Source organism: Toxorhynchites rutilus, chromosome 3 (genome assembly GCF_029784135.1).
Source record: "Toxorhynchites rutilus septentrionalis strain SRP chromosome 3, ASM2978413v1, whole genome shotgun sequence".
Taxonomy (NCBI): domain Eukaryota; kingdom Metazoa; phylum Arthropoda; class Insecta; order Diptera; family Culicidae; genus Toxorhynchites; species Toxorhynchites rutilus.
The window spans coordinates 116360880-116374365 of NC_073746.1; the positions used below are offsets into that span (position 1 = coordinate 116360880).

Sequence of the window (13486 nt, forward strand, 5' to 3'; positions counted from 1 at the left end):
CTGGATCGGAAAGTTGTTTGCATCAATTAATACGGAATATTTCTACGCTTCTATCGCAATTAATAAAATGTTATTTTTAATTAGATAAATAATTGAATAACTGTAAAATGTTGAGCGTTATCTAAACGCCCTAACTACCTCGTTTTGATTGGCTCGTTGTACGGTTTCCCCAACACAGCCATCAAAACCAAGCAGCCTTGGGGAAATCAGCATCGCAAACACATGAAAGTATGGGGACTTTTGTTCGCACCGAAATGTGTTCCCTAACACAGACTTCTAAACCAAGCAGCGTTAGAAAAATCGGCGTTGCAAATACATGAAAGTCGGGGGTATTTTTGTTCCGACTCAAATGTCTTTCCCTAACACAGACTTCAAATCCATGGAGCGTGGGGAAATTTGTATTTCAAATACATTTAAGTCGGGGGTGTTTTTGTTCCGGCTGAAATTCGTTTTCCCCAACACAGACTTTAGAACCAAGGTGTCTGAGAAAATTGGTATTTTTGTTCCGACTGAAGTGTGTTTACCTAATAAAGACTTCTAAACCAAGGTGTCTGACGAAATCGGCATCGCAAACACATGTAATGGAATGGTTTTGTATTATAGAGACTTTAAACTTTTCAGTTCATTCGTCTCTAGCCTTGAAAAAGACAACTCTACTCTAACTCCTGCACTACATCTCCACCCTCATTGCCTTGAGAAAGGCACTCGATCCCACGCCGTCCAACTCGTCCAGCTCGTCCAGCAACGATGTTGTCCAGTCGGTGTCCACACAAAGAATGGCAAACACATAAAGTCTGGGAAATTTCTGTTCCGACTTAAATGTGTTTCCCTAACACACACTTCAAATCCATTGAGCGTGGGGAAATTGGCATTGCAAATACATGCAAGTCGGGGGCATTTTTGTTCCAACTGAAATGTATTTTCCCAGCACAGAATTCAGAACCAACGTGTCTGAGGAAATTGGCATTGCAAACTCATGCAGATCGGGGTTTTTTTTTCTTCCGACTGAAATGTGTTTCCCTAACACAGTCTTTAAATCCAAGGAGCGTAGGTAAATTGGCATTTCAAATACATTTAAGTCGGGGACATTTTTGTTCCGACTGAAATGTGTTCCCCCCAACACAGACTTTAGAACCAAGGTGTCTTAGGAAATTGGCATTGCATATTCATGCTGACCCATGCAGGTCAGGGGTATTTTTGTTCCGACTGAAATGTGTTTACCTAATAAAGACTTCTGAACCAAGGTGTCTGGGGAAATCGGCATTGCAAATACATGCAAATCGGGGTCATTTTTGTTCTGGCTGAAATGTGTTTGCCTAACACAGGCATCAAAACCAAGATGTCATCATACCAAACGTAAAAGGACTGTCATTAAATTTACTTGTAACGAAGAACATAGTCTATTGCACGAATTGACCTTACATGGCATTATACAATCTTTTTACTCACAAAGCAAATATATTGAATTCAATTGAATTGGGAAATTGTTTCATTCCATTAAAATTTTAATCAATACAAACAAATGATTGCTAAGCTAAGGTAGTCCCACGTCAACCTTGCGGTTATATCATAGATACAACCTACCCATTTTTTTTTTCAGATATTCAATCAGCATCCCAAAAATACATCTCAACATCGATTATCAGTACCACACGATATTCGATACTTTTTTTCTCCCTGATTCATTGATCAGGGCGCGAGTCCCGTACGTAAGAGCTATGTTTCCCATCTCATAGACGGTACGTTATTTTGTCAGTTGCTTTTTTATGGGCGGAGAACTCCAGTAAACATACGTTTGGCCTCATCGTTCGATCGTAATCTTCCGCCGCCCATAAAGCGATGGTGTGTTTTTTTTTCTTTTTTTTGCGTCGCCACTTCAAAATTGATTGAGTCACTTTTTTATGTTTTATTTCTTCTGTGTGAGGATATTGGGTTGTGTCTTTTTTCCCGTTCTGATGTTGATGTTGGAGGATTCCTGGGTTCGGAAAGACAAATTTTCTCACGAATTCTGTTACCCTAAACGTGGATCTCATATATATTCGCGCTCGAGTGGATGATCAGCAGTAAATTTTAATGCATGAACAAACGTCAAGACAACTAATCGCCTTCGGACGAAGAAATTAATTGGGGGTTAGACACGATGAAAGGAGTGGGCAACTAAAGCATGCTGATGATTTTTCCAAGAATTCCACCATGCACTGCACAGATTCCCTTCTCGAAGATGGTCAAGGTTGCCATCGCAATTATCTCAACGATTCAGTGGATTCTGATAAGAATCATATCAGAGTGCGTGGTGCGTGGCTTACCTGTGGTTGGGCGAAGGTAGGCGTGATGTTGCCTAAACTACTGGAGCTGCTGTTCAGATGGTGGGACTGAGAAGACTGCTGGTGCTGCAGCTGCTGATGCTGCAGCGAGGGCGAATGTGAGGTTGGCTGTGCGTTTTGCTGCGGGATCTGCAGTTGTTGTTGCTGCTGCTGCTGCTGCTGTTGTGGTGACTGCTGAGATTGCAGCTGCGGCTGGCTGCCCGGCTGGAGGAGCGTTCTTTCCGATCCAGACCCAGAGATGAGATGCGACGCCGGCGGATGGCCGTTGGGTAGGCTCTGGGTGTTGGGACTAATACTGCGGGTCGAGTTTTGGGCGGGTGAACTTCCGTTACCTGCAAAAAAGGGGAAAGAGAAGCGAAGAAATTCTTGAAATTTTTGTCCGATCGTTTCATGTTATGTATCGCGACGAGGGCATGCATTTGTGAGGAATGTCGGCGATAAATTATCAACGCGAGAGGCCAGCTTTCATTCATCGTTTATTTTTATTGTGGCCCGGTGGGATCTCATACGCGGGGATGCGTTTCCATTCATTCTTTCGCTGTCGATCGCGTGGAATGCACGCTTTGGGTGCAGCCAATTACGTAAGAATCTCGAGGAGATGGCTCGAAAGGGCTGTAATTCTGTTTATCGCGAGTAATATCGTCACGATCTTCGTCGCGGGATTCCGAGATTCTAACGCAGGCAAGATTCAGCCCCGAGGATGCACTTGAGCTGGAATGCGCATCATAACAAATGAGCGCAATTATCGGGAGAAAATAAAGTCAACCATGAAATTCCCACCAAATGCTCCGTCATATCTGATGGTTTGCCATTCGGTTAATTACAAGTTATTATCACTGAATTTTTTTCTCTGTCTAAACATGCAATACCAACGGGCAGCACAATTATTTCAAAAGGCCACACAGAAGATTATATTCAATAGTTAAGTGTGTTTGCGAATAGACAGACGATACCAGTTCTTCGACTGATTCGAGCAGACCTGTTCGAATACGCCATAAATCTCCAGGTTTATTTTTTGTTCCACTATACGCAATAGTGCAGTGCGAAGGTGATTTCTTTAGTTTTTTGTCTTTCTTGGATCTCGTACATCTACTGCTTAGCCACTGCAGTGGAGCCTCCTGATAAATGGGTGTTACGTTCGTTTTTCTTATTGAGTTGTTTATATCTCGCCAGCCATTTATTTCGAATGGAATCTCAATCTCTTTCTTTTGCGCTTCGCACATTCCAAGGAGAACTTCTCTCGCTCGCTTGACTTCGCTCTGACGTAAAAAAAATATATTATATCGAAATATCGAGTCGGGTTCTATAAAACAGTAAGGAACGTGTCTGACAAGTAGTTGCCACTGCCAGTGGTGGAGCAAGTCGGACACTATTTTGCACCCGACACAGAGCGAACACAATATCGACAATTCGTTGTTGTTCGGCAACATTCAAATTTCAGCAGACCCCGACTGGGAGTCATGGCCAAACAGGTGACTTTCGATTTCGAGCTCCATGTGCTGCTGCGACGGTAAACTAATTGATCCAATTAATTAGTGCCTTTCGTGAGTCGTCAATATTTTGTCGATTTAATGGGTGTGTCACTGGGCAAAACAGCGGAGACAGCATCGCGCACGCAAAGGTAAAGTTGAGGTGTTTACGAACTGTTACTGTGTGATACAATACAGGTTACTATCAGTATAGTCTAGTCTTTCTAATCACTGGACCAATTCATATGATCGACTTATCAAATTAAAGCCAATTAGTCTTTTTTGGAAAAATACTACAGTTGCAGAAAATTTGAATTCTGTTTTCGTTATTATTGATTTTTTTTTATAGTTTTAATGGTCTCGGGACCAAAGAGTAATTTTTTTTTTGGAAAGCTCAGTATTTTTCACCAAACATATCTCGAAACCAGGGAGGCGTTTACTTTCGATCATTTTTCAAGGTTAACCGATGGTCAAAAAAATCATTTTTCCCTTTTTTCTCAAAAATGACTTTTCTCAAAAATATATTACTTTTGAACTACTGGACCGATTCAGATGATCGATATATCAAATTAAAGCCTACTAGCCAGCATTTTTTCAAAAAATAACACACTTCCCAATTAATTGGATTATAGTCGCATAAATCCAGTCTAGTCGCATAGAAATATTGAACGAAGACTGAAAAGTGTTAACATTGAAAAATCATAACTTAAAAACGAAAAATAACACCTCTCTGGTATTTGGATACCGTTCCGAATCATATTTCGGACGCTTAAGGCATATGATGCAGAAAACAGATCTAAACTTTGTGCACAGGTATTATTTGGTAGATATTTATAATACATTAGTTCAATATGCTTTTAAGCTTTCTATTTTGATACCTATTTGATTGAAAACATGAGAAAATCATCGAATAAAACGCTTTTTAAATGAAGCGAATGAGAATCAAACTTCAGACACTGAATCAAATTTCGGACAGATTGAATTCAAATTTCGGACACTTTATTTTGTAATTTTTTGGACGAAAATTACATTACACTTGATTATATTTCATAGTCAACTGCGAAACACTTACCAAGCAATCACAGTAAGCTGTTAACGATGATGAGAACTGATGAAACACGGGAAAAATTTAATTATTTATGAACGGGTACATTCTACGTGCTCACGCTGAACAAACGTCAAACACAAACGATAATGAGTAGTGCTGCTGATTTTTTTCCAACTATGTAATAATTCAAATGTAATTCTCAAATGAAGTGATAGTGACACCAAGGGATTACTCTAAAGAAGCAATTGTGATATTAATTTTAAAGTATCATTAGTGCATGAAGCATTTCAAAATATTACAACAAAGTGTCCAAAATATGATTCAGAATGGTATGTTATGTGAAAAATCTTTCTGGAAAAAATATAAAAAAAACATGGCACCCTTGGTCCCGAAACGATGTAAGTTATAAAAACCAAATATAATCAATAATTACGAAAACAAAATCAATTTTTTTCAGAATATAATATTTTTTCAAACAAGACTAGCAATGAAATTTTTCTTTGAAAAATTGTTTGATATTTTTGGTTGAAAACATAAATTATTTGCTACATTTCAATCTTCAACCAAAAATTTTGAAGGACATATAGGTTTTGAGTGAAAATTTTGTTTTAAATTATGAATTATCGAATTTGGATTTTGAAAAATTCTAAGTACAAATTATAGCGATTTACATGTTCTGCAAACCTTTTTTTTCTATTCAGAAACATGTCAAGAACATGTCAAACGCGAGAATTTACACACAAAAATGTAACTAGTAGAACATTATTTTTTCAGGAGTGTAATACAAATACAAAAATGTTATATATTCCAAAAACTATGAAAAAAAACTATGAAGTTGACGTTTTCGACAAAAGTTAATATTTAAGTGAGATTTTTTACCCGATTCTTGATTTCAAGCAAGTTACGAGTTTTTTTTTTGCGCGCACGCATCAGTCGCGTAAAAAAAGTATTCAGTGTATATCGCTATCTTGACTTTATACAAAATTAGGATTAGTTATAATGAAATCAAGAAAAAGTAGTTGTTAGAAAAACTTTTTCTCTGTAAAAGTTTTGTGGGTGATTTGTTTTTGAGAATTTAAAAAAAAATGTTTTCGAGAAAAATTAATTTCAATTTTAATTCTTTTTTCAGTGAAATGTTTTTCTGAATTTTGTTTTGTATGTTTTTATGAAAATTCTAACAATTTCCTACAATTGATCCTTTGACCACAGTTTTGTAGGTATCATAGTTTTGAGTTATAATTTGTTGTAAAAAATTAAGAAAAAAAAATTACCCATTTCAAAAAGTAGTCTCATAAATTTTTGAACATTTCAAGTATGCCAAGTTGTTTAAATGATTAATATATTTACATCCCCAACATTTCACTGCTATCTGAGATGGTGCTGCCAACTCCTAAACGAATTAGCATGAGATTCGTCTTATAAAATATTGATCAACTATGCTGTTAGGTGGAAATTTCCTCAGTTCTTGAATTTCTGTTTTTTAAATATTGAAAATGAGCATCGTGGCGTATTAGAATTGGAATCATGTTCAGTCAAACACAGCACAAAACTCATTATGTTCAATGACCTTCCAACAGCTTTGTCGAGCAATAGGGGAACCCCGTCACGATCTATTCTGCGATTCACTATCACCAACAAGCTCTCGGTCGGGTTGAGGTCTACGGATTGGTTGACTGATCAACTACCGTAATGTCATTGTCTTGAACCTCTTGAGATCGTTCCAAAGTAATCTTATCGATTCCATTTAGCATAACACGAGATGTTAGATCTTTCAGAATGTAATTGTAAATTTCTGCATTGGGTTGTAGTTCAAAATCTCGATGACTAGAGCGTCACGCTGGGGATGTAGGACAATAAATATTGTGCTCTCTCTGGCCATGCTCAGTTTCTATTTGGTAACGTGTTGAACGGACGTGCAACTTTTTTCGTCTGAGAATGTTTTCTCAGAATATGCACAAAGCAATCATAGTGCTGAGTTCACAGTGACGCGCAGAAGCAAAGCAGAAAAGAAATTCGTCTCCAATTTGATTCTAGTCCTGCTTGAGCCTGGAGTAACCAACTTCCTCACACGGAGATTTTCCGGACGTGAAGTCTGAGAGCTCTGCCGCTTCGAAGAGTCGTTAGTGTGTTGTGCATGAATGAAAACATGTCGCAGTCGCTATTTTGATCTTTTTTTAACCTTTTGCTTTTCTCAAATCCGGTGGAGGTTCGACGAAAAGATAAGACGTACCGCATGAGTGATCATACCGTAAAGTCGAGAGTGTTTGTGTGATTATTCACATTTATTAAATCACACGCAAGCATTTTTGATTTCATGTATTTTCAGAGGTAGATAATTGTGATGGTGAAACAAAAGTAATATAGAAAAGATTCTGAATGGAGACTGATTGCACTACGTGCATTGGCAGTGAGGCCACAGATTTCGACATATGTCCAGCCAGTGTACTGTTTTCCTGAGAACAAGAATGATCCATGAATGATCTTAAGCGGCTTCTACAAAACCAAGCAAACCATCGGCCATATTTCAACCTCCACTTTACGCCCTCTGAGCTAGATCAAGATGGGTGAGAATCGAAGATATTAAATTCCGTCGCGACACCGTATGTACGCGTTCCGTTACAGAGTAGAAGGCCCGAATAGGAAGCTCATCTAATCGTATCTATCGCTCATCATCAACCGATCGTGAAAACAATCGATAGTATTCAAGCATCGTTCAACCATGCTAGAGGGATCAAATTTTCATTTTCTTAGTTGCAGAAAGAATGAAAGAAAAAAATAGAGAAACAGGAAGAGAGATTGAGAGAAAGAGTGAGAGAGAGTAAGATGAAACAGTGAGAAAGAGAGAGAGGGAATGAGAGAGTAAGAGATAGAGAGAGGAAGAGAGAGAGTAAGAAAGAGAGAGTAAGAGAGAGAGTAAGAAAGAGAGAGTAAGAGAGAGAGAGAGTAAGAAAGAGAGAGTAAGAGAGAGAGAGAGTAAGAAAGAGAGAGTAAGAGAGAGAGAGTAAGAAAGAGAGAGTAAGAGAGAGAGTAAGAAAGAGTAAGAGAGAGAGAGAGAGGGGTAGACAGCGAGGAAGAGCGAGATAAGAGAGAGAGTAAGAAAGAGTAAGAGAGAGAGAGAGAGAGGGGTAGACAGCGAGGAAGAGCGAGATAAGAGAGAGAGAGAGGAGAGAGAGTAGAGAGAGAGAGAGAGTAGAGAGAGAGAGGAGAGAGAGAGAAGAGAGAGGAGAGAGAGAGAGAGAGAGAGAAAAAAAAAGAGAGAGAAGAGAGAGAGAGGGAGATTGAGAGAAGAAGAAGAAGAGAGAGAGAGAGAGATTGAGAGAAGAGAGAGAGATTGAGAGAAGAAGAGTGAGATTGAGAGAAGAAAAGAGAGAGAGAGAGAGAGAGAAAGAGGAGAGAGAGAGAAGAAGAGAGAGAGAAAAGAGAGAGAGAGAGGAGAGAGAGAGAAAAGAGAGAGAGAGAGGAGAGAGAGAGAAAAGAGAGAGAGAGAGGAGAGAGAGAGAAAAGAGATAGAGAGGAGAGAGAGAGAAAAGAGAGAGAGAGAGAGAGAGAGAGAGGAGAGATAGAGAAAAGAGAGAGAGAGAAAAGAGAGAGAAGAGAGAGAGAGAGAGAGAGAGATTGAGAGAAGAAGAGAGAGAGAGATTGAGAGAAGAAGAGAGAGAGAGAGATTGAGAGAAGAAGAAGAGAGAGAGAGAGAGAGAGAGATTGAGAGAAGAAGAGAGAGAGAGAGAGTGAGCGAAGAAGAGAGAGAGAGAGAGAGAGAAAGAGTGAGCGAAGAAGAGAGAGAGAGTGAGCGAAGAAGAGAGAGAGAGAGAGAGAGAGAGAAAGAGTGAGCGAAGAAGAGAGAGAGAGGAAGAGAGAGAGAGAGTGAGCGAAGAAGAGAGAGAGAGTGAGCGAAGAAGAGAGAGAGTGAGAGAAGAAGAAAAAGAGATTAAGAGAGGAAGAAAGAGAAAGAAAGAGTTGAAGTAAGAGAAGGAGTGGTAGAGAGAGGGAGAGGGATGGGTAAAGAGAAGAGAGAGAAGAGGGAAAAGAGAGAGAGGAGAGGGAAAACAGAGAGAAAGACAGAACGAGAAAGAAAGAGAGAAAGAAAATAAGAGAACGAGCTAGAGAGAGTAAGAAAGAACGAAAAAGAAATAAAGAGAGAGAGAGAGAGAGAGAGAGAGAGAGAGAGGAAGATAGAATGAAAGAGAAAAAATGATCTAATCTACCACCAGCGAAGACGACCATACGTCCATCAGCGTATGGAAATGAGCAGTAAACTGTTTTGCATTTGCAACAAATAAATATTGTACAGTTAATTGTCATCGTCTGTCACCTTGACGATTTTTATTTGGTTACATGTTCTCCCTAATTGTTTAATTATTTCAAACGAAGCTCTTTTCTTTTCGTTGTCAAACGTGTGATATCTTGCGTAATCCATAGCAAAGTATTGGGCAAGACGAACTTGGCATCGAATTTTCTCGACCAATTACCGGCAACATTGAACCGTAACGTCACAGTCATATTTTTACTGTTAATTATCACCTTTGTTTCACGCTCTACGCTCGTTTTCATTCATGCGGAGAAAAAAGGCGAGAATCAATGTTCCTCGATTGTTGTTGCTTTTTGTGTTCGATTATTAGCTCTAGCTTCTCTAATGATCGATTGTGACCTTTTGTGACAATTTGCGGCAAACCCTTGCTCTCCCTTGCTTCCTCCCTTCCAAGTTATTTCGAGTTTTTTATATTTAAATTGTTCTAGTTGAAATGATTCACAATTCAAACATTGAAAACTGACCGACGAAAAATATACAACGCGAGGAGACATTTCCCGCCGCTATGAAGTGAGCCGGAATTTTATTCTATTGTTTTGCTCATAAATAATTCCATCGTCTAGGGCAATGTCTACCTGCGGGAGGCGATGGGCTCCGACAGGAAACCATCCGTCAATAATGCGTCTTTCGTGTGCTTTCTAGCCTATTTCATTCAAAGATTAGGTTCATTTCGTATCGCGCAGCTAAATTGTCCAATCATGCCGGACATTTCCGCTGGGATGGAACTGAGACGTTGATTGAATTTTTCGAACCCACAACACTCGCTGCTGCAGCTGCTGCTCACACGCACACGCGTGACTCTCCTACCTTAAATGACCCATTGCTCTCCACCTATAGCGGAAGTGGCCAACTATAAACCACTTCTCCCTTTGTCATTTCGGCGTCGTTGCGCCGGTGCGTTCGGGAAGATTCGACAAAAGAAGTCACAGCGCAGCGGGAAAGCTGGTGCGTTTCTTCCGAGCCAAGTTTCAAGTTGGCGATCGACCAACAACCACCTCAACATACAAAAAATACAAAGCGCAGAAATTGTAGAAAGTTTGCTTTATTTCACGCTTCGTAGGGTCGGAAATTAATCCCCTTTGTTGTTGCTTTGGTTGGTTCACTGCTAATAGTTGTGCATCTTTGTGTTTCGTTTTTATCTATTTGCTCTAGTGGGTGGTTTTTGCTTGTTTTGTTTCCTTTATGGGCGGTGTAGTTTTGCTATTTTTAACCCCCTCCTCCCTCGGTATTGCATTTGTTCGCCAAAGAGTTTTTGTTCTTGCTCGGTTTCGCGAAATGTAAACCTACGATTGATGGCGCAGTTCATAGTTTCCACCAGCTAGTTTCATGCCCTGCCGGGTTAATGAAATCAGTTCGACGCTCAACTAGGAAGACGCATGGACAGGAATTTTCTGCGGAAGTCATGCAGTATGTAGCAAGACTATGACTCATCGAAAGTGGTATGCTGCAGCGGTGACGGTTGCGATGATTAATTCTTCAGCCTTTAATTTCGAGATGCGAAAGTTGTCATTGAGTGCAGGCAGGAGATGATTGAAGCAGTAAAACTTTTACCGATGGAATTTATGCTGAATCAGTATGTGCAGCATTTTATGCTGCCGGTGCTGCAGCCTTCTGCATGATAAATTCCTTGGCGATGAGTCAGATAACACGCAGTTATGGGTACAGGCTATTATGTTATAACATGTTTTATGTTTTTTTATCTCAGTCCTTAGGCATAGCGAGGATGATATTAAACATTATTGAAGAAATTATCTTGCAACATTTTCCAGTAAAATACTATGCCTTATAACAGATATACTAGCGGAAAGCTTATCAAAAAGTATCAACCCTCCTGTACAGGGTTGCCACATATACAAAATATTCTGTATTTTACAGATTTTTAGTAAAGACACAGAATTTACATTTTTTTAAAATTCCAGTTTAAATTTTAATTTTATTACAGTGCATATATAGATATCTTGATTTACAAGAATGTTGAACGCAACGCAACGAGATATGGCTTTCATCGGGGCAGTTGTTAAGCGAAATCTTGAGCGATTTGAAAAGATTAAACTATTCTTTTCGTTCCAAGTTATGTATATTTAATTATAATCAATCCGCTAATCGTATATTGACTCATTTAAACGATCTAATGACTAAAACGATTATGCTATTCCTAAACTTTATTCTACCGCTCATAAATAACGTCAGTTGCACTTTTTAATCAGAAAGCTCTCAATTTTGCGAACTGTGTGAAAAAGTAAAAAAAAAGTATTGGATGCAACTAAGAAGCTGACCTTCAAATCGATTTGTCGTGACTTCTATATTGAACTCGTGAAACTGATTTCAAAGCGATTTGATTTCAACGATCCGGTTATCAAAACTGCGGCCTTGATAAACCCTCAAAATATCGTCAAGCTTCTTTAATGATTTGATGCGCCAATTTCCTTAATTTGTTGAAGCAGGTAATAGATAAGGCTGGGATAACGATTTCAAGATACTCAAAACGAAAATCTTATTGAGCAAAAATTGAGTGACTCGGATATAACTTGGTCCCAGCTGTTGGATGTCAAAAGACGTGATGATGAATTTTTGTATCCATTGCTAAGGTACTTTTTAAGACACTTTTTGATAACATTCATCAGCGTGTGTTGAGCGAATATTTTCTCTTTATAATGCCAACAAAACAAAGTCCGGAAATCGGTTGGCACCCACAATTCTAGGCTCAAGCTCAAGGAGCTTCAAGGATGAAATTGACGAAAAATTTGAAGGCAAAGTTCAACAAAACCATATATAAACATCATACAATTCAGATGATTATGAGAAAATCTTTTTATGATTTATTTCATTGTATTGATACGACTTGGACAAACCATGAACAAGAAAAATAAATTGAAAATGAAAATAAACCATTATTTTCTTATTTTTCCATTAGTTTTTCGATATAGATTTTTTCGTTAAAAATACAGATATACAGTTTTTTTCAGAAAATTTTACGAAGGTGCAAGCTAGCCACAAATGGCTGCCACAATGGCGCTCATTTCTTTCATCTTCCTTCCTTACCCCTCGCCCGAAACTCAATAATTTTGCTCTTCATTTTTCAAATTTCCGCAATGGTTTTGTTTGTACTGGTGAAAACATCGTTACTTTCTTGACACTGATGCCAGACAACATCATGGAAACAACTATAAAAACCATCCAATAAAATGTTATTCCTGAGTCATAGCTTTTCATGTCATGAAAATTAATAAAATAAAATTGTGTTGATATCAATACAATTATCATTTTTACGTTTAATGGGTCTATAATGTAAGTTTTAGCAACTTCAACATTGGCTAAGAAAATTGCTTTCAAAAATAATAAACGGAAAAGCATTACATTCAATCAAAATGCCTCGGCCAACGAAGAGAAGGGTTAAGGCTCTCCAACGTGAATATGTGAAAACAATACGATCAACGAAGGAAAATATTAAGGAATTATCAACATCGAGTTACTGTACGGAAAAACTTGTTAATACCAAAAGAGCCCCAATTCGCATGTGTTATAAATTTGCTCATGTTACGCTCGCGTATAATCAGAATTTTACTTCATATGCAAATACACCTTCTATATATATATTTATATTTGCAATTGTTCATCGGAACACATCGTTCATACATTTAGTATTGAATTTTTATTTTTTTTAAATGTATTCTGAGACTCGTGTCAGTGAAGCGCCACACAGTCTGATAAGTGAATGGATATATTTACGTACAAAGATCAAAACAAACGAAACAAATTGCTCTACTCTCACAAACACTATTATCCCATTTTTACACGTGGTTTTACCTGAACTACTACAAAGGCTTGCTTCCACCTTCACCTTAAATAAGTTTTCTTGTACATTCAATTGAAAAATTTTAAAAAATCATATACTCATTTTCGTAAGACCGATACGACTACACATCGAGCTTTGTTAACATGAAAAAATATACTGAAGAAAATATATCTAAAAAATTATTGAATGAGGGTGGGAGGTCTGTTTCGCAAAATGAAAAAAAAATAATATTAAATTATTTTTTTAGCAGTTTTCTAACAGTGTATTTATTATTTTATTTTTCCTTGAAAGCTCATTGGCTCTCCATCAACTTCGTCGAAAACCATAGTTTAATCAGATAGCTGAATTTCGAGGAATGATTTTTTAAAGAAAAGATCAATGATTTTAGATACGCGCTTATAAAAAAGATAGACGCAATCAAAATTGGTTATATGAATAGGAAAATAGTAATTTTGAGTATTTGGGTTGTGCACAAACTAAAAAAAAGCAATCAGAGAAGGTCGGGTAGCGCTATTTGGCGTGGATTTGCTCTACAGTGAA

The 13486-nt window shown here is 38.1% G+C and overlaps 1 protein-coding gene across 6 annotated transcripts in view; it reads right to left on the minus strand.

The window, feature by feature from the left end:
- Positions 1–13486, minus strand: part of LOC129772788 (tyrosine-protein kinase Btk29A) — a 312094-nt gene that overhangs the window by 28509 nt on the left and 270099 nt on the right. For all 6 annotated transcript variants that reach the window (XM_055776231.1, XM_055776230.1, XM_055776236.1 and 3 more), the window contains one exon: positions 2307–2656. In XM_055776231.1, the coding sequence (XP_055632206.1) occupies positions 2307–2656 (350 nt within the window). The remainder of the gene's footprint in view (positions 1–2306; positions 2657–13486) is intronic.